The 18,368-nt window shown below is 45.9% G+C and overlaps 2 protein-coding genes across 2 annotated transcripts; one reads left to right on the top strand and one right to left on the bottom strand.

The window, feature by feature from the left end:
• Positions 1-5,331: 5,331 nt before the first annotated feature.
• LOC109751743 (uncharacterized) lies at positions 5,332-6,322 on the top strand. The gene has a single exon (XM_020310626.4). The coding sequence runs from the start codon at positions 5,621-5,623 to the stop codon at positions 6,017-6,019; it is 399 nt and encodes a 132-aa protein (XP_020166215.1). The 5' UTR covers positions 5,332-5,620; the 3' UTR covers positions 6,020-6,322.
• Positions 6,323-10,153: 3,831 nt separating this feature from the next.
• LOC120965426 (PHD finger-containing protein 1-like) lies at positions 10,154-16,001 on the bottom strand. Its single transcript, XM_040391157.2, has 10 exons — positions 15,951-16,001; positions 14,964-15,061; positions 14,305-14,399; positions 13,998-14,231; positions 13,728-13,892; positions 13,351-13,480; positions 11,814-12,038; positions 11,577-11,695; positions 11,299-11,403; positions 10,154-10,541 (listed from the first exon to the last, which is right to left on the bottom strand). The coding sequence occupies exons 1-9, from the start codon at positions 15,951-15,953 to the stop codon at positions 11,315-11,317; spliced, it is 1,158 nt and encodes a 385-aa protein (XP_040247091.1). The 5' UTR covers positions 15,954-16,001; the 3' UTR covers positions 10,154-10,541; positions 11,299-11,314.
• Positions 16,002-18,368: the final 2,367 nt, after the last annotated feature.

The raw sequence follows: 18,368 nt of genomic DNA, 5'->3' as shown, positions 1-18,368 counted from the left end.
AGTGAGCCACCGCAATTTAGCTAAAGAATGAATTGTGAAACGAGCTACCGCAAGTGCACGTACCCCATCGTTTTCGCATTTGAAGAACACCCATCCGGGGTGCTTCGACGTGCTCGAAGTAAGCCGCAGCACTTCCGCGTGCAGTCGTCGCACTCTATGAGCGGCATCGGCAAGCCACAAAGACGTTGCGCGAGCGCCGAGCCCGGTGGACGGCCGGACGAGTCCATGCCCGCAAACCTTCAGCGACGGCGGACGGACGAACTCGCACCTGCATGCGGCGATGCGCCCTTGCCTGGGCTGCGGGAGAGGCTCCCCGACCACTCCATAGCTTGGGGCAGCAAACCGGCGGCCGGAAAAAGCCAAATCCGGCGGCCCGCGATGAAGTGCCGCAGATCTGCAAATCCGGCTGCCCGCCGACGCAGGGGGGGAGGGGGAGGCCTCGTCCGTGTGGTGGCCTTCCAGCGTGCTCCCGCAGGCTGCGGTCGCCGGAATCTTGGGCGGCGGCCGGCGGCGGCGCGAGAGGGGAGAGGAGAGGTGGTTGGTGGGAGAAAGCGCGGGATGAAATGTCCCCCCACCAACCGCTTCCGCTTATATGCAGGGCACCGCAGCCGCGAGGGGGAAACCCGCGTTTTCCCGGGTTGGGCTCGGGATTTTGCCGCGCCCCCTAAAATTTTTTGCGGGCCAGGGCGGGATGTGGGGTCTGATCGGGCGGGTTTTTCCGCCCCGGCCCGCATTTTGGCGGTTATTTTACGGGTCAGGGCGGGATGCAGGGTCTGCTAGAGTTGCTTTTAGAAAAGCTACAATACCCTAACTTCCCTTCTTTCTATCCATATGATTAAGGCTAAAATGACTTAAATTAATTTGTAAAATTGATGATCTATTGTGTATATTTATAGTAATTACATACAAGCAAATTAATGCAAATTAGTGGTGAAATAAAATTAATTTTGAATTATTTATATCTACAGTAAATACCAACCGTAAACAATCTGCAAACTACGTACTAACAGTCCCTGACTTTTCTTCTTCATTTTACACTAGACTAGCAATATAGCACCGTGACTTTCCTTATGAATGCTAAAGGATCCGGTTCCACTCCAACCATCTCCCCTCCTCTCCTCTCCCCTCCCTTCCCCCGCGAAGCTGCCGGCGGCCAGCGCCGCCACCCACTCCTCCTCCCGCCGCCGCCGCTCGCCAGCCATCCCCCTCCCTTATAAAGCCTCCGTCTCGCCGCACCCCTCCTCAGATCTCCACGCAAACCGCCGCTACCGCACCTCGTCCTCCTCATGCACGCGCTTACTCATCTTCTTCTACCACCTTCTTGCTTCCAGCCTTCCACCACCAAGAGACAGGGAGCCGAGCAGAGCTAGCCAGCCAGCCAGTAGCCAATGACCTGTCTGCGCCCATGTCTGTGCAAGTGGCTTCGCCGGCGACGGCGGCGGAGAAGACCATGGCGACGACAACGTGGCCGTACGTGGAGTACATGGTGCAGTGGGAGCGGCAGCAGCTGTTCCTCCGGAGCTACCACTTCTCCCGCGACGCCGAGGTCTCGCCGCGCGCGCGCACGCGCCGCGTCGTCTGACGACGCCAAGGTCCACGCAAACACGGACGAGGCGGACAAAGGCTAAAACGCCGACCCAACTCGATCACATGCACAGCTCGTCGGCGTATGGATCTGCCGGCACAGAGCAAGCAACCGAGATCCAAAAAGATGCTGCACCGCGTGGGTCTGGTTGGGCTTGATGCGGGAAACCAAACTCGCACTTGGTGCTTGGGCTGCGATGCAGGGACGACGATGATGTCGCGCATGGTGATTGGTGATGTGTGGAGATAGGGACGGCAGTCTGAAACTGGGGATAAAAAAGGGATCGATCGCGTCACTTGCTCATGTTTCGTGCTAATCCCATCATGGCAAACACGCTATTTTCCTCTTGTTGACCGATAACGAACACGCTATTGACCAGGAGGAAGAAAAATGAGATCGTCTGTGAAGCCTGTGGGTAGGGTAACCTGAACCAAAGCACCGGTGTCTCTACTGAATGTCTGAAGCAAAGCACAGGTCCAAGTGTCACGTACAACGCACAGCACATGCCCTGTGCAGATTAGCCAGGCGAATGGCGTGTCGAGACAGATAAACTAAACTATGGACTATGGAGACACCTCATCGTGGTCGAGAGTGACAATAGAAATAGTATTTCGGCAGCAACTGCTTTAGACGTAGACACGTGTGGAGTACGCGTTACATCTCAGCAGAGAGAGTGCAAAGAAAGCTACTGGTTGCAATACAATTTACAGCGGTTGTCTACGGTCATACGCCAGATTCAAGAAGCTCTCCGCTCTTGGAGCGGCCGAAGCAGAGCGACCCGCAGCCTATTTTTTCGAAGTCGTCAAAGTGATGCTCTATCCGCTTCCGTATTTTGTTAAGCCGGATGACTGCCGAATAGGCTCTTAATTCTACTCCGATGACAAGAAAGATTAACAACTAGCTATCCTACGATTCACATTAGACTAACATGTTTTTTTTTTACAAAAAAAACTTTCAATCTACTTTTATCTATCTTCAATCATAATAGTACAATGAACACTAGAATAATATATGTTATAACAATGCATGCATGTAGGGACCCGTCTGGCCTCGCATGCAACACAACACGTTGTATTCACACGTTTGATGGCATTGGCCATTCTGAAACCTGAAAATGTACTGTATTGTAAATTAATTATGCAACTACTCCCTCTGTATCAAAAATACTTTTAGTTGAGGAAACTTGTACTTGTTTCTCCTAGCTACAAGTATTTCGATAAGAGGTAGTACATGTTATTTTTCAGTGCGAGGAGTTAACGTTGGTGCGGTACAGCACATAACGTAGGGGACAAGTATACAGCTCCAATCTCGTGAATACTTACTCGTGAATGTATATATGTAGAGCAGAGCGGAGCAGTGCAGCCATCGTGACGTGAAGACCAAGTCTGGCGTTCGACCCGCCAATGCCATCATCATATCATTATTGGCTAATCATCGTTCCGTCCTCGCTCCCCGATGTGCACACTGAATCTATCTATCAATATATATTTGTTGACAGGCATGCACACTCAATCTATCTACATTAAGCAAGCAATTGACTGACCCTGGATACGTACGGTGCTGCCGATGGAGGCGATAATACGCCATGCGACGCCGTACGCACAAGCGAGAAGCGATCCATCAATGAAGCAAACAAAGGACCTCTCCTCCGCCGGCGAGCAGTCTGACCCGTTAAATTATCCGATCCAGACGAGGACGCCACAACAACAACGGCAACATGCACGGGAAAGCACAAATTATCTGCATGGAAGAGCGAGCGAGAGGGATGGCAAGCACGGGTGGACGTGACATGCATGCATGCCATGGATAAGGCGGGCCGGCCGGAGGAAAATTCTATGAGACCAGGTCTCACGGGTTAGCAGATGAGACCCATTCTGATGCTTGACACGTGGGATTCATAAATCACAAAGCATCTATCCCACACTCCCACCTGAAATTGGGAGGGGAGGGGGGGATTAGATTCTTTGTGACTTGTGAATGCCACGTGTCATCCATCAGGGCGGGTCTCACCTGCTAAATATGAGACCTGGTCTCATATAATTTTTTTTCCCTCCACTCCTGTATCTGTCTCGCTGTCTGTCGGCGTCCATCACCGCCGGGTGTGACCGCGCGCGACGGCAGAACCTTCTGGTCGTATTAGGTAGACCCACCCGGCCCGGGCCCGATTCAGAACATAGTAAAGGGTTCGTTTATTCCCCTGGTGGAACGCTCGCTCGCTCACTCGCTCGTACGCACAAGGGCATGCACGCACACGCAGACGCACGCACGCACGAACACACGAGCTCTGTTTGTCTTGATTCCAGTGGTGGTTTCTTCGCTTCTAACGAAAATATACCACGGAGATGGAAGACCAAGCAACGGTTCAATCAGCATGGATGGTTAGAGAGACAGTGATATCCTCAGCCCATCAGGGTTCAAGTCCTGGTGCTCGCATTATTTCTGAATTTATTTCAGGATTTCCGGCGATGCGCTTTCAGTGAGAGGAGACGTTCATGTCGAGGACGAAGCGTCTATGATGACTTTGTAAATTTCAAGATGATATGTCAGCTCAGTCTCTCCAAGGTGCTTATATGGATAAGATGTGCGTGTATGTTCATAAGGATGAGTGTATGCGCATATGTATGAGCGCTTTGCGTCTGTAATGTGCTTGAAAAAAAAACAGATTCAATCAGTGTGTATGAGATGACGAGGCTCGCGTTTAATTTGTTGTTTATTTTACTTACACGCGCCAATTTCAGGCTTCCGGCATGCAGCTCCGGCCGTGGTTTGGTTACAGAGCCATCAATCGGGAACCTTCAAATCATAGAGCCTACACTCGACCGAGTAGCACTGTACTAGCATTGACAAGGTCAGACCTCGACGACGAGCACCGCCCGTCCGTCCTACCCACCGTGACATAATGACTTACATTGACCATCGTCGTTAAGAGTTAATAATAATTAATTAACAGCACAACGGGACGCAAGCAACCACGTACGAACCCAACCCAGGGCTTATGTTCCCTTTCTTTTAAGAACAAACAGAACGTCGTACGAACGAAGCCAGAGCTTAGCTTGTCTTGAATCTAAATCTGCCTTCCATTTATGTTCGGTTTGGCACGCACGCATGGACGATTTCAGCATGCGTCCACGCGCTAGCTTCAGGTCTAATGCGTGCACAGGGGCGAAACAGTAGTAAATAAATCAAAAAGGTCAAAGCCTGCCTGGCCGGCCGATCCAACGGTCACAAGAGGAGAAAAGGCACACCAAATGGGTCGCCGGTCCCGCCTTCCCATCCCAGTAGTACATGGGCACTCCTCCTGCAGTGTGCAATATTTTTTGGAACGCAAATCTGCACTGGCACATGCCATGGGCCATGGCCATGCTCTGCTAGTTAATTAGATTAGTCCCAAAGTGGAATTGCCGATCGATCCTCAAATGTTTCGTGCTAAGCTGGAACTTGATTTTGCTCTGGACAATTTCTCAGTGAAAATGATAAACTTTATGTAGAGTCATCTGACTGTCCAATTTCTGGAACATGTGTACACTGACTTCCATGTACACACCACACACACGTAGGAATGACAACTCTCCTCAAGCACCAGAGAAAACAATGTGGCACAGACTAGAAGGAAGCTACAAATGGCAGTGTCATTTTCCAATCAAGCACAAAGTGTCTGATTGATTTGTTGATTCTAAAGTAAAGTCAATTAGCCCGCCAAGCGCAGGCAAAACGTCCAAGGTTAGCATAAAACCGCCCACCCGCCCGCTCCCACTCCAACCATCTCCCTTCTCCTCTCCTTTCCTCTCCCTTCCCCCCGAAGCTGCCGGCAGCCAGCGCCGCCAGCCCCTCCTCCTCCAGCCGCCGCCGCTCTCTCCTTATAAGTCCCCCGTCTCGCCGTATCCCTCCCCAGATCTCGACGCAGACCGCCGCTACCGCTACTCGTCCTCCTCACGCACGCGCTTAATCATCTTCTTCTACCACCTTCTTGCTTCCACCACCAAGAGACCGGGAGCCGAGCAGAGCCAGCCAGCAGGCAAGAACCTGCCCGCGCCCATGTCTGTGCGAGTGGCTTCGCCGGCGACGGCGGGGGAGAAGGCCATGGCGCCGACGGCGTGGCCATACCTGGAGTACATGGCGCAGTGGGAACGCCAGGTGGAGCGGCGGCAGCTGTTCCTCCGGAGCTACCACTTCTCCCGCGACGCCGAGGTCTCGCCGCGCGCGCGCACGCGCCGCGTCGTCTGGGCCGGGGCGCGCCGCCTGCGCCGCGCCGCCGCCAAGGGGCTCCGACGTCTCCGCGCGCGCATCCGCCTCTGTTTCGGCTGGGCCGCGCCCGCGCTCCGCCGGCGCTCCTCCCCCCGCCGTGGCGGCGTCCACGGGTTCCGCTACGGCCGCCTCCCCCGCGGAAAGGCGCCGCCGGCCGCCGCCAACGCCGCGTCCGTCTGCTTCTGGTAGCCGCCAGGTCGCGAGCTAGAAGGGAAGGCCAACGCGTCAGCGCACTCGCTGGCTTCCAAGTTAAGCTCTTGATTGCTTAGGTGAAACAATTAGCCGGTGAATGCTAGCTAGCGGCGGCTTCTGCTCCAGTTCCATGGAGTGTTCGTCGCTGCTTGCTCTGCTCGCTGTTTGACTAGAGAGAGAGAGGATAATTAAGTAAACAGGGCAGCTGTTGCTCAAGTGGGATTGGTTGTGTGTGGATGTTTTTTCGTTCTTTTTTGGTGTCTAATTACTCTGAATGAATTAACTGTGTATCTATCTGAAGTCTTCTCTGTTCTTGCTTGACGCCTCTTCTGATTTCTTACCTTCATATGTGATGATTGGTAACTCTGAAATCGTCTCTGTTCTTGCTGTGGTGTTTGACTTGCGTCCCTGCTCCTCATTTCCTACCTCCATATGTGATTGATTGCTTAGATAAAAGTGAACGGAACATAGCAGAAAACAGAAGTGCAGTGGTATCATGCGTGCAAATTTGCAATTCAGGGAAACAAAGCCACAGTTTTTTGTCTGTCAAGAGACAGATGGCACATTGTTCGTCGAGAAAAACAGAGTACAGTAATATTTTTATCGTGCGTGCAAATTTGCAGCAATTCAGTGAAACCAAACCACACTTTTTACCTGTCAAGAGACAAATAGCACATTTTTCGTAAGGGAAAACACAGTGAAATAATAATATTTGCCTGTGTGTGTGTCCATCATGCGAACAAGATGAGGTGGAGAAAGACGTGTGGTGTCTCCTTGCGAGGCGGTCCGGGCAGGGACCAAGTCCAAAAGACCAAAAGAAAGAAGGGAAGATTCTCCAAAGTCTCGGGTCAGTTTTGAAGTGGGTGAGAATGTGTGGCGAGGCGAGCCACACCGTGAACCAGCCCAGCTTTATTTCAAGTGCGTGTCGCGGTCAAAGGGCACGGCCGGAGCAGGAGGAGGATGCCAGATTGCCAACGCAGTGGCAGCAGCCTCTGTCTCTCTTTTCTCTTTTTTCTGTGTCCCTTTCCAGTCCATGACGACGGGTGATGCCCTCTGACTTTTGACGATTTTTCTGCCAAGGCCGCCCAAGCTGAATTTCCTCTTGTCTTGGTGAAGATTTTATCACAGTTACACATGGCATTATTTACTCCTGCGTGGCAGCGTGGGTACGTGCCATAGCCATGATGGGTTGTTTGGGCACAGTACAATGCACCAAGAGTGCATGTCCGCTGCACGCCGATGCCGTCGTTGCGCCCAAACGGCTTTATCATCATTCCGTGCGAGGTACTGCCGATGTACCGGCCGGATAATAATTCCAATAACCGGTCCAAGACACTCCACATTGGCAGATTCAGTAATTTAACACATAGTGGCCTAGTGGGGCACTAGTATTATACTGATGAGTGCACTTGAGTATACTCCATGTTGCGACCCCAGGGTCGTCGGGTTCAGTCACTGTCACTGGGGATGATTGCCCTATCCCATACGCCAAGATTAACCAACAATGCCAGTCGATCGCCGGCTTAATCACGTCGACCGGGCTTGCAACCGTATATTAAAGCCGTGCGTGTGCACCGTAGTCCCCATCCGTCGACTACATCCATTATCCAATGCCACCACGATCTTAAATACTGTATATAGCAGATTGTGATATTTCTGTACTCAGATATGCTACTGCTACGTGACACGATGAATTGATGATCATGCATGATTGCTCCTGTGGTGCCATGCCAATGCCATGCACAGCCGAAAAAATAGACATGATGGAGCGGTTGGCTCACTAGACTCGGACGTTTCTTCCGGTCTTTTTTTCTTCTGTTGCTTGACATGATGGCTCTCGTCTTGTGACTTGTACACGGTACTGATCATCCTGGGGTGTAGTGTACGTGGTCGTGGTGCATGCCTGTACGTACAACTGGGGCGTGCTTTAGTTTGGAAGCGCTGCTCAGCTACCTCGCTGCCATGGCACTCTTTTCTGCCTGCGGAACCAGATAGACAATTTTTTTGAACCAAAGAGTCGTAAAGCTGGCCCGGCCTGAGCGTGCTGCACCAAAGAGAAAGCAGCGTGTCAATTTGAAATTATCGGCCTGAGACTGAGAGAGACACAGATCTCACTTTGAGGTACAAGTTGTAAAAGGCTGGCTGGCTGGCATCGGCTAGAGGCAGTAACGCGTGGGTGGGGAAATGGGCTCGCTGCCTGCAGTTTTCTCGTGTCTTTCTCGGCTTCCACAAATCACCCCAAGCAAGTCCTTTGACCCCCGCCGGTTGTACCAACTCCAACGCGTCGATTCATTTCGTTTGGTCCGTGTGAAACCCAAACAAATGGATGTCCGTTTTTATGTCCGTCCGTGACCCATTTTCAGACCAATTTTGGGCTGGGTTTGCGTCGGCGCGGACGCCCGCCGTAACGGGCCTCGTCTCTCCCTCACACGGTAGATGTGGAAGGATGAGACATGGGAGGAAGGGAAGTGATTGGTTGATAGAGGAGGAAAGTTTGCCAACAAGGTCAGCTTCTGTTTAGCATTACAACAATCCACGATGCCCCCATGCAACACACTCTGCTCGCTTAAGTACTCGACGAGTGGGTCATGTTGGTGCCACGGCTTCAATCTTCTGGTAGTCCTCATCACTGTCAAGTGCCCCCCCGCCTGGTCCTAGGTCGCCTTGGTCATTGGCCTCGCCGTAGTAGTGCTAACATCCCCCCTCGAAGCTGGCTTTTCCCCAAGCCAGTGTTGATGGAAAGCGTCATTGCAGGTCATCCATTTCTTCCCACTTAGGCCTCCTTTGGTTCATAGGATAGGAATAATATAGGAATAGGAAAATCATAGGAAGTGAGATGACATGCATCTCAAATCCTATAGAGAAAGAGATGTCATTTGATGCATAGGATAAGATTTTTTCCATCGAGTCTAGGCTAATATTTTTTTTCCTTTTGAAGTGTGAAGGATTGATTCCTATCCTGCATATTGCAGCAATAGGAATCCATTCCTATAAATCAAAAGGCTTTAAAGGAATTTTTCTTACAAAGTTCCTATCCTTTACAATTCCTACAATATTCCTATGAATCAAAGGAGGCCTTAGCCATGGATGGAGGAAGGGCCGCCCATTGCACCAGCACGCGCTGTTCAAGTCCTTCGCTATCTTGATCACGCGGTCACCAAGGATGGCCACTAGCACCTATTCCATGGAGATGATCTCGTTATCTGGAGGTAGCTCCTTCTCCACCTGAACCTCGCCAATCTCCCTCTTGAGATGTGAGACGTGGACCACCGAATGGATCTAACTGCCCTCAAGGAGTTGGAGCTTGTACACCACTTTGCTGATGCACGCTATGATCCGAATATCCGCTGGGCCACTGAAGATTGGATGAACGGTTGCAGTCAAAGGAGAACTACATCTCCCACCTCGAATTCTGGAACTGTGCGTTGCTTCTCCGCCTGTTTTTCATTCGATCTTGCGCTTGCTTGAGTTGTTGTCATAGGAGTTCCCGTATAACTTCTCGTTCCTTCAACTAAGCAGCCAGGTCCGGTACAGTGCTCTCATAAGGTGTCCGGCCCAAGGCAGAGTGAAAGTTGGTATGATATCATGACTAGTTGTACTAGTATTTTGGGCAGGCATGCATGGAGCAACGCAGATATGTCTCCGGACACTGGTTGACACACTCCGTTTGCCTGTCAGTTTGCGGATGACAGGACGAGCTCATTCTGAGTTGAGTTTGCACAAGCTTGAACATCTCATGAACTATTTTTTTGAATTCCCAAACTTTTTTTTGTATTCGTGGACATTTTTTGAATTCATGATCTTTTTTGAATGTCATGAACTTTTTTTGAACATTGCTTGAATACGGGTGAACATTTTTTTTGAATTTATTACCTTTTGTTTTCATTTTTGCTATTTTTCAAATTATAAAATAAATTGACCGAAAAAAATGAGAAAAACGAAACAGAGCAAGGTGCACAATCTGGCTGGGTGAGGCCCATCGTGCGCGGGGCAGACGCGGGCGACGCATGCGTATCCCTCGCAACTAATGATGCACAGCTTTGCTTAGAAAAAAAAGTAGCCATACACAGCAGCACCCACACCGCGACTGCATCATGTACCAACCCAAACCACTGCAACCTTATGGACAGCTAAATGAACTTCTATAGGTTCTTAAGAGAGTGCAGAAAAACACTTTTGATTCAACACATGTTTTGAGGAGATTACGGAAATACTCCATCATGTCACTAGCACCACAGGTTCTAATTTACCGTTTTCCCCAACACTTGTCCACTTTAACAACAAGAAGTTACTACAGACCAAGCATACACGGTTAAGATGACAAACAAAACGGATAACAGTGACCCATACGCTGACACGACAGTCCACAAAAGACAAAACTATCACCGCTGGTGAATTCGAGCTTCCTTCAGTGATGAGCTCGAGTGGATCAACCTAATCCCACGCCTCTACACCATAATGTAAGCGTCGCTAACATATAATGGAGACTCCTCAGCCGTCTCTAGAATTGACTGTCTGCCTGCATAGGATGAATTTGATGATTAAGAAAAAAAATGGCATGGTTCACATAATTGGAGACAAATGAACTGCACGCTAACAGTTTTCGCAAGTCTAAACTTAAAATTTCATTCAGAACCCTGGTATCGCACAAGATTATTCATAAAGATATTCAATTGAATGAATGGTTCTCAAGCTTTTCGTTGTCAATTTAACATTGGAGATTATGTGCTTCCATACTACAAAAGATAATCAGGGAACCCTCTTCTTTCTTAATGAATTCGAGATCCTTTGGGGCAACTTAAAAAAAAAACACAATACCATAGACAACTCAAATTTAAGGATGCTGGGGAAAGTTGAAGCAAGAGCAATACTTTCTAAACTCAATATGTTTAACACCCAATTGAATAAACCTACCAGTCAACGTCAGCAGGGAAAAATAACATGCTATTCTTTTTTAAGTTATTAGAGAATCAAATCAAATTTAAAAACTACCAAAAGTTCTCACTGCTACACAAGGCTGGCTTTTTCCCTTTTATTTTCATAATACGAAGACAATTCATTGATGTAATCCAAGAAAAAAAGAAAAGCTCACCCAGCTTAAAAAGATAATAACAATTAAATTCTAAGAACATGCAGGCCTACTGGGCAACAAGGATAAATGCAGCGAACATGAGAGATCCTACGAGGATTTTAGACAACAGAAAAGAGAGAGCAATAGAGCTGTCCAAACCGAACTAAATCTTTCATGGGCACCATAATTTGCAGTTGGCTCGTACCTTTTACTGCAAGAGCTCATGTAGCAACTGAACCTAACCGTGCATGATTGCTCTTTGACTTTGGCTTCACAAAAACTCCCCATAAGTAACTCTTTCCGTCTATCCCTGTTACCATGGTATGAAATTAGCACACAACTAAAAGAATCAGTCACTGCATTTGATTTTTGTATGCAGGCATATAAGCAAAACAAAGTAGATGACTACATCAAATAAAAAGAACATATTATGGGTGGTTCTATTTTTCGTATAAAATCAAAATATAGAGTAAGAGCACTAACACTGACAATCGGGTGGAAGCACTTCTGAGGAATACATCAACAACATCATGTCATCGATATATGCGTGCATGACAAAACCGCAGCGCGTATCCACGAGACAAGGATGCTTCTTGTTCCAACTTCAAATACACAGAAGGAATGAAGGAACAATGATTATATGAATGCATGCCATAAACAAGGTAAAAAATGCAGTCACACATAAACACATCTATTGTACTGAGACAATCATAAACCTACCAGTCAACTTCAGCAGAGAAAAATAACAAGGCGATGTCTTCATAAACTGGAGAGATTTTCTCAAACGTCTTTGGCCAGTAATTCTTTCGAGGTGATATCTTCAATTGCATATTAGTAGGCATCTTCTTGGCGATATTACAAACTCTGGGTGATACTACCGATGGGTGGTATGCTTTAAATTCACCAAGATTGAAAATTTCTCCATCAGAGAGAAGAAAGCATCCCCTAAAAAGCGATGGAATGTCAGAGCATAACAAGCTTATCACTGATTACATCTCAGACATACCAATTTTTTTTTAAAATGTGATGCTAGAAAATGGACAACACTAGACAACTGAAATACATGTTGATCATAAGAGACCAGTACCATTTATTCTTACGAAGCTGAAATATGAAAACCCAATGTTACGGGTAGCATATTAAGATGTATACTCTCAGTTTAGTAATCAACTTGGCATGGTCGCATAGGAATAGAGTAAGGAGTTCACAAGGACATAATTTATGCAATCATGTGGTCAGGCTTAGATGGATATGCTTGCATAAATGAGGGTGTTATGTGATTTAGTCTCTTCTACAACAATAAAGAAGGGATAGTGAGTGGATATGCTGCACTAACAACACTCTTAGTGTGTCAAGTACACAAGCATCGTGAATCCTAAAATGGCAATTTCTCATAAAATGAATAGATCCAATTGGCTAATATATGATTCTATCAAAATAAGAATTATTTACTTATGAAACAAAACCTCTCTTGTAGCTTTTGTTAATCTTAGTTCGCAAGAAAGAATAATCAAATCCATTTGGGCTATTTTTTCGAGCAACCAGCAGGAGCTCTGGCTATTGCCAAGAAAGTATTTGTTTGTTCATTTAGCCTCAAAACATAAAATTAAAATGTAATTTGCATTCTCTTTTTTCTTTCCTTTCATAAGGTGAATGTTTATTCACCTATGGTTTGATTGAATTTAATTCTAAAATTGATTTAGAACATTTTTGTGTTGGAACCAGGGAAATCCTGCTCTATTTTATTTTACCTACCAGGAACAATCAGAACAAAAGACAGAATGATTGAGGTTATCTAGCCTGCAAAGCAAGTTTTTCCAACACCTACCCAGTTTTCCTAATATCAGTCGTTGCTAAGCAAGCTAATATACCCTAGCCTACAATCCAAATACATCCACACTGTTCCATTCATGTGTTTCAGAAGTTATAGTTGTACTTGGGATTTTTTTAGGAGATCAACTAATTTCTGGTCAATCAAAACTAAAGATGTGGATAAACTAGGCCTACCCATGGAGATGCAGATCCAGTGTAGTTATGAAGTGACTTCATTATCATGAGATCATTGGTGCAATAATAAATGAAAATTAGAGCTGCAAGTTCTGTGTTTTTTCATATTAAACTTTTTAATATCAATAGATTTATATGTTGTCATATTTGTTTTTTTAAGCAACCATGGTTGATCATTACAAGTTGAAATGATCCATACTTTTGAGATAAAAAATTGTAAACTAATTAAGGTAGCAAATTAATTACTCACGTCCAACAGACTGCTTCTGGTGGAGGGCGTCTTGCATACTCTGCACTTGAGCTGATGATCACTGGCATGTCTATATTGTTGTTCAGACTCTTTGTTCCAGATCCGCGTCCAATGTTAGCATCTGTGGGCACTTTACAAATGGAATATAATCTGTTAGCACTTCAAAAATGGATTGTGATAACCATCGGATTAGTCCTCTTAAATTCTGAAATTCAATCTGATGTAAGACCGATAGATATATTTCGTGTAGATCAAGAATAACAATATATGCATGCTAGGTTGTGAATGCTTGCCAATAATAATCATTCTACTTTGACACAAAATATTTATTTTATCGAGAAGTGTAATATTAAATATTAAGCTATTACAAATTATACCTGAAGCACTGAATGCCATTTTTCCAGTAGGCTGATCGCCTACCCAGGAGTTGAATTTTCTTTTATCTGCAGCACCGGCTACCTTCGCTTCTTTAGGCTGATCTCGAAGCTGATGGTCATTGTTTTTAACTTTTCCGTTTCTGTTGTATGTAAACATAGTTGCACCTGTTTTTTTCAAACTTGATGTCTTCATGGACTGTAATATTTGGTGGAAACAACAACTACATGTTCTAAACAAGGAAAAATATGGTACTAGATGCGTGGAAATACCCGACAGTACTTTCTGTCTCTTGTTCATATCCTCAACTTTTATCTGGTTTTGACTTGCAATAGCGCATCGTTTCAGGGCAAATGCTTGATTTTCACTCCTATTGGGAGATACACACTTCATCTTTCGTGGAGTGCGTTTATGTCGCACAACAAACCTTGGCCAATTATCAGTAGTTGGCATACTTAATAGTGCCACCTCTTGAGAGGGAATGGGTTTCACTTCAGAATTTTCACCTACACCAAGATTAGGGAGGAGATGAGCTTAGTAATAGGATAGTGTTGATGTTTGTAAAATGTTATTTTGTACCTTCAATAGGTTTTGTGTCCCCATTATCCTTTTTTTGGCATTCACCGCAGCACCATTCATGTATCATTTCAAATTCCACCACAACCAAGCAGTAACTAGAAAAGGAAAAAATAAAAGGGGGAAAACTTTGAGAGAAGTAAATAAAAGTTCCCTGTTCAATGAACTTCGCCTCACAACTGTAAAAGATAATTCACTTCAACACATTTTTCTCGGAGCAAAAGAAATGGATATACTAAATCTTGGATCATCTAGGAATGCTTTGAGTTCTAGGGGCTGTTTGGTTATAGGTATAGCATTGCCACAATTTGCCACACATTTTTTTGCCAAGCTGCCAAAGGTTAGTTCAAAAAAAATCTTACCTAAGGTGAGGCTTGAACCAAACACCCTCCTAAGATGGTCAAACTTGCCTAACCTTAGGTGTGGCAATCTAAGGCAACCTTAGTAACAAACTAAACAACCCCTAAATTAATAGTTTTGGTTCCTTGCGTTGGGTTTTTATTGCCAAATCCATCCAAGTATCATATAGAAAATACAATATATTTCTCTTATCCCCTCTAGGCATTCATACATAGAAACTAAACAACATGATGAAAAGAAGCACAATTTTTGAGTGCTTAGCATAGAGATGGAAGCTAAACAGGGTTAAGAAAGAGGAATACCGGTGTCGATAGCCATTGCACTGGGTGCAGTTTACCAAAAGCTCTTGGTACGCTCCACTGCCACATTCCTCACACACTATTGCTGGGCATGCCTGGTCCTGTTGCAAGTTAAGCAAAACTATTATCATGCAGGAAGTCAGAGCCATAACCGCACAAATATTGCAAGAACTACAACGTGAAGTAACCTCCTGGCCTGAATCGGGTTGAGATAAACAGTTGCAGACAACTAACAAACCATGCCCGAAATCAGACCCTACCGTCGCACGGCCCTCCCCAGCAGCGGTGTTGTGGAGACCGTGTGCAAAGCACCTCTCGTGCATACCCACTTTTATCTGGTGACATGTGTCCGTCTATTGCATCCGACGGAATCCTGTTGTCGCATGTTTCTGGCTTCCTTGATCCAAAATTCCAGGAACAATCTGATGCGGCGCTCTTGTCATTCCCCGAGTTCAAGCGAGCCATGCTGGTAGCGGGCCTCGGTTATAGTGGATTTAGGACGCACAATTGCGATATGAGCCGATGGAAACCAGCAGCGTAGGACAAAGGTATTCCGTCGGATGCATCAGAGGAACACATGTCGCCAGATCAAAGAGGGTACGCACGGGACGCTCTTTGCACACTGACTCCATGCAATTTTTAAACTTGATAATAATAGACATTTCTTTTTTTCTCCTGATAGCCTTCCCCTCTCTCCCTGCCCCCATTCTCCAACCTAGCGCCGCCATGAGCAGCCTGTGTCACGCGCCGTCGGGACGTTGCGTCAAGCTGGTCGCCTCGCCTCCTCGACCTTCGCCTTCCCCTCCCTTTGCCTCTTTCACTCGCCGCACGAGGGCTTCTCTACTGCCCACGACCGAGTTCGATGAGGGAGACAAGAATATGCAACCTATAGGGAGGGGGCGCGATGCTCAACCATGTCCGCAGGGTGATCGCAGGAGGGGTGGGGGAGGTCTATGCTAGAGAGGAGAAAAACACAATTAGGTTCCTTACCATTTGCGCTGCCGGCTGTGCCAAGATACTATAAATTATGTGTATGGGAGACGGCGGCGGAGGTCTTAGACAAGGGGGGAAGGAGACGAAGGAGGCTATATATATATGGCAGGAAAGGAGTAGGGGGTGTGAGCATTTAGGGTTATGTAGGCCAGCCCCTGAGAGGGGAGGGGCGGCCACCCCGGGGCCCAAATTTGATGAGGGGCTCAGGTATATAGGCATGTCAATGCTAGGCCTACACATTTGTAATCTAACGGTGAAAAACTGTAGTGCTTTTCCTGGATGGGCCATACCCAAGCAACATACTAATGGTAGGGGACGAGTTGGGCCTCATGTAACTAGGCTATAGCCCTAGGTGTCAACTACAGGGCTATATATCCAACAGAAATTTCCCTGAGATCACTAATTAATGAGAGAAACTAATAAGGGGCACCCAAAGTGGGCCACTTGGCACGCTCTCAGCTGCTGCTGCGTGTCGTGTTCTGGGCGCTCCTTTGATTTTTTTAATTATTTATTTACACATTTTAATGTTTTTAGATGGTATTTTTGGCTTTTCGGGTTTTGCCCAATTTTTCCTAGGTTTTGGAGGGAAAAAAATAGTTCTTGCGTGAAAAAAATGCTTTTTCGCTTTCTTATGCAAGAGGCACATATTTGCTTCTCATGGAGGTAAATATTTTCTTTCGTACATGTTTTTTTCTTTTGCGAGAGGCACAATTATGCCTCTCGAAAAGGGAGAAACAAGGTGTACTTTTCTCTACGAGAGGCCGAGATTTGCTTCTCATGGAGGCACATGTTTGCTTCCGTGAGATACACAGTTATGCCTCTCGGAAAGGGAAAAAAGTGGAAAAACAGTGCTTTCGGCTCGGTTTTGCTCTTCCGGTTTTTCCCAGTATTTTTGTGAAAAAAATGTTTGTCAAAGCCTATTAACAAAGGATCTAATTTTAAAGATCTCGACACGAGAAGTCCAACGGTGAAAATGATTCAAGATTTGGGCGCATGGTTTAAGACCGTGTTTGTTTGGGCTCATGTTTCTGCTTTGGCTTAAAAGCCAAAAAAGCTCTTAAATAGGGGATTTTTTTGCTTTTAGGTTGATGTCTACTACACAACTTTTATTCTTGTAGACTACGTTGGGCCTCCAAGCATAGAGTTTTGTAGGACAACATCAAATTTCCCTCAAGTAGATTATCAATGCGTGGGAGGTGTAGGATGAAGATGGTCTCTCTCAAACAACCCTGTGATCAAATACAAAGAATCTCATGGGTCCCCGACACACCCAATACAATGATAAATTGTATAGGTGCACTAGTTCAGCGTAGAAATGTTGATACAAGTGTAGTATGGATAGTAGATATAGGTTTTTGTAATCTAAAATAATAAAAACAACAAGGTAGCAAGTGATAAAAGTGAGCACAAACGGTATTGCAATTCTTGAAAACAAGGCCTAGGGTTCATACTTTCAATAGTGCAATCCCTCAACAGTGTTAACATAATTTAATCATATAGCAATCCCTCAATATGCGACAAAGAATCACTCTAAAGTTCTTATCAATAGGAGAGAATATAAGATGAAATTGTTGTAGGCAGCAAACCACCTCAAAGTTATATTTTAAAGAAACAGTAATGGCAATTAGTACAAGTTATGAATTTGGTCCTAATATGATAAGTATTGAAGAGGGATGTAATAAAAACTTCCATGTAGATCACTGAATATAATAAGTTTGATTCCTTGCAATAGTTTTGCGATATAAAGGTGGTAATATGTGGGTTGTGCTAGTGAGTAATTGTGGTTTAGTAAGAATATTGATGTTAAGGTTTGTGATTACCCAAGCATGCATGTATAGTCTCCCGTTATGCTAAGAAGTTGGAGCATGATTTATTATTGATTCTCTTCCTTATGAGTGGCGGTTGGGGACGAGCGATGGTCTTTTCCTACCAATCTATCCCCCTAGGGGCATGCGTAGTAGTACTTTGCTTCGAGGGCTAATAAACTTTTGCAATAAGTATGTGAGTTCTTTATGACTAATGTGAGTCCATGGATTATACGCACTCTCACCTTTCCGCAATTTGCTAGCCTCTTCGGTACCGTGCATTGCCCTTTCTCACCTTGAGATGTTGTGCAAACTTCACCGGTGCATCCAAACCCCGTGATATGATACACTATATCACACATAAGCCTCCTTACATCTTCCTCAAAATAGCCATCATACCTACCTATTATGGCATTTCCATAGTCATTCCGAGATATATTGCCATGCAACTTCCACCGTTTCGTTTTATTATGACACACATCATCATTGTCATATTGCTTTGCATGATCATATAGCTATCATAGTATTTGTGGCTCAGCCACCATTCATATTTTTTATACATGTTACGCTAGATCATTGCACACCCCGGTACACCGCCGGAGGCATTCAT

This window comes from Aegilops tauschii, chromosome 5, assembly GCF_002575655.3.
Source record: "Aegilops tauschii subsp. strangulata cultivar AL8/78 chromosome 5, Aet v6.0, whole genome shotgun sequence".
In the NCBI taxonomy this organism is placed as follows: Eukaryota; Viridiplantae; Streptophyta; class Magnoliopsida; order Poales; family Poaceae; genus Aegilops; species Aegilops tauschii.
This window is presented reverse-complemented; position numbering and strand designations above follow the sequence as displayed.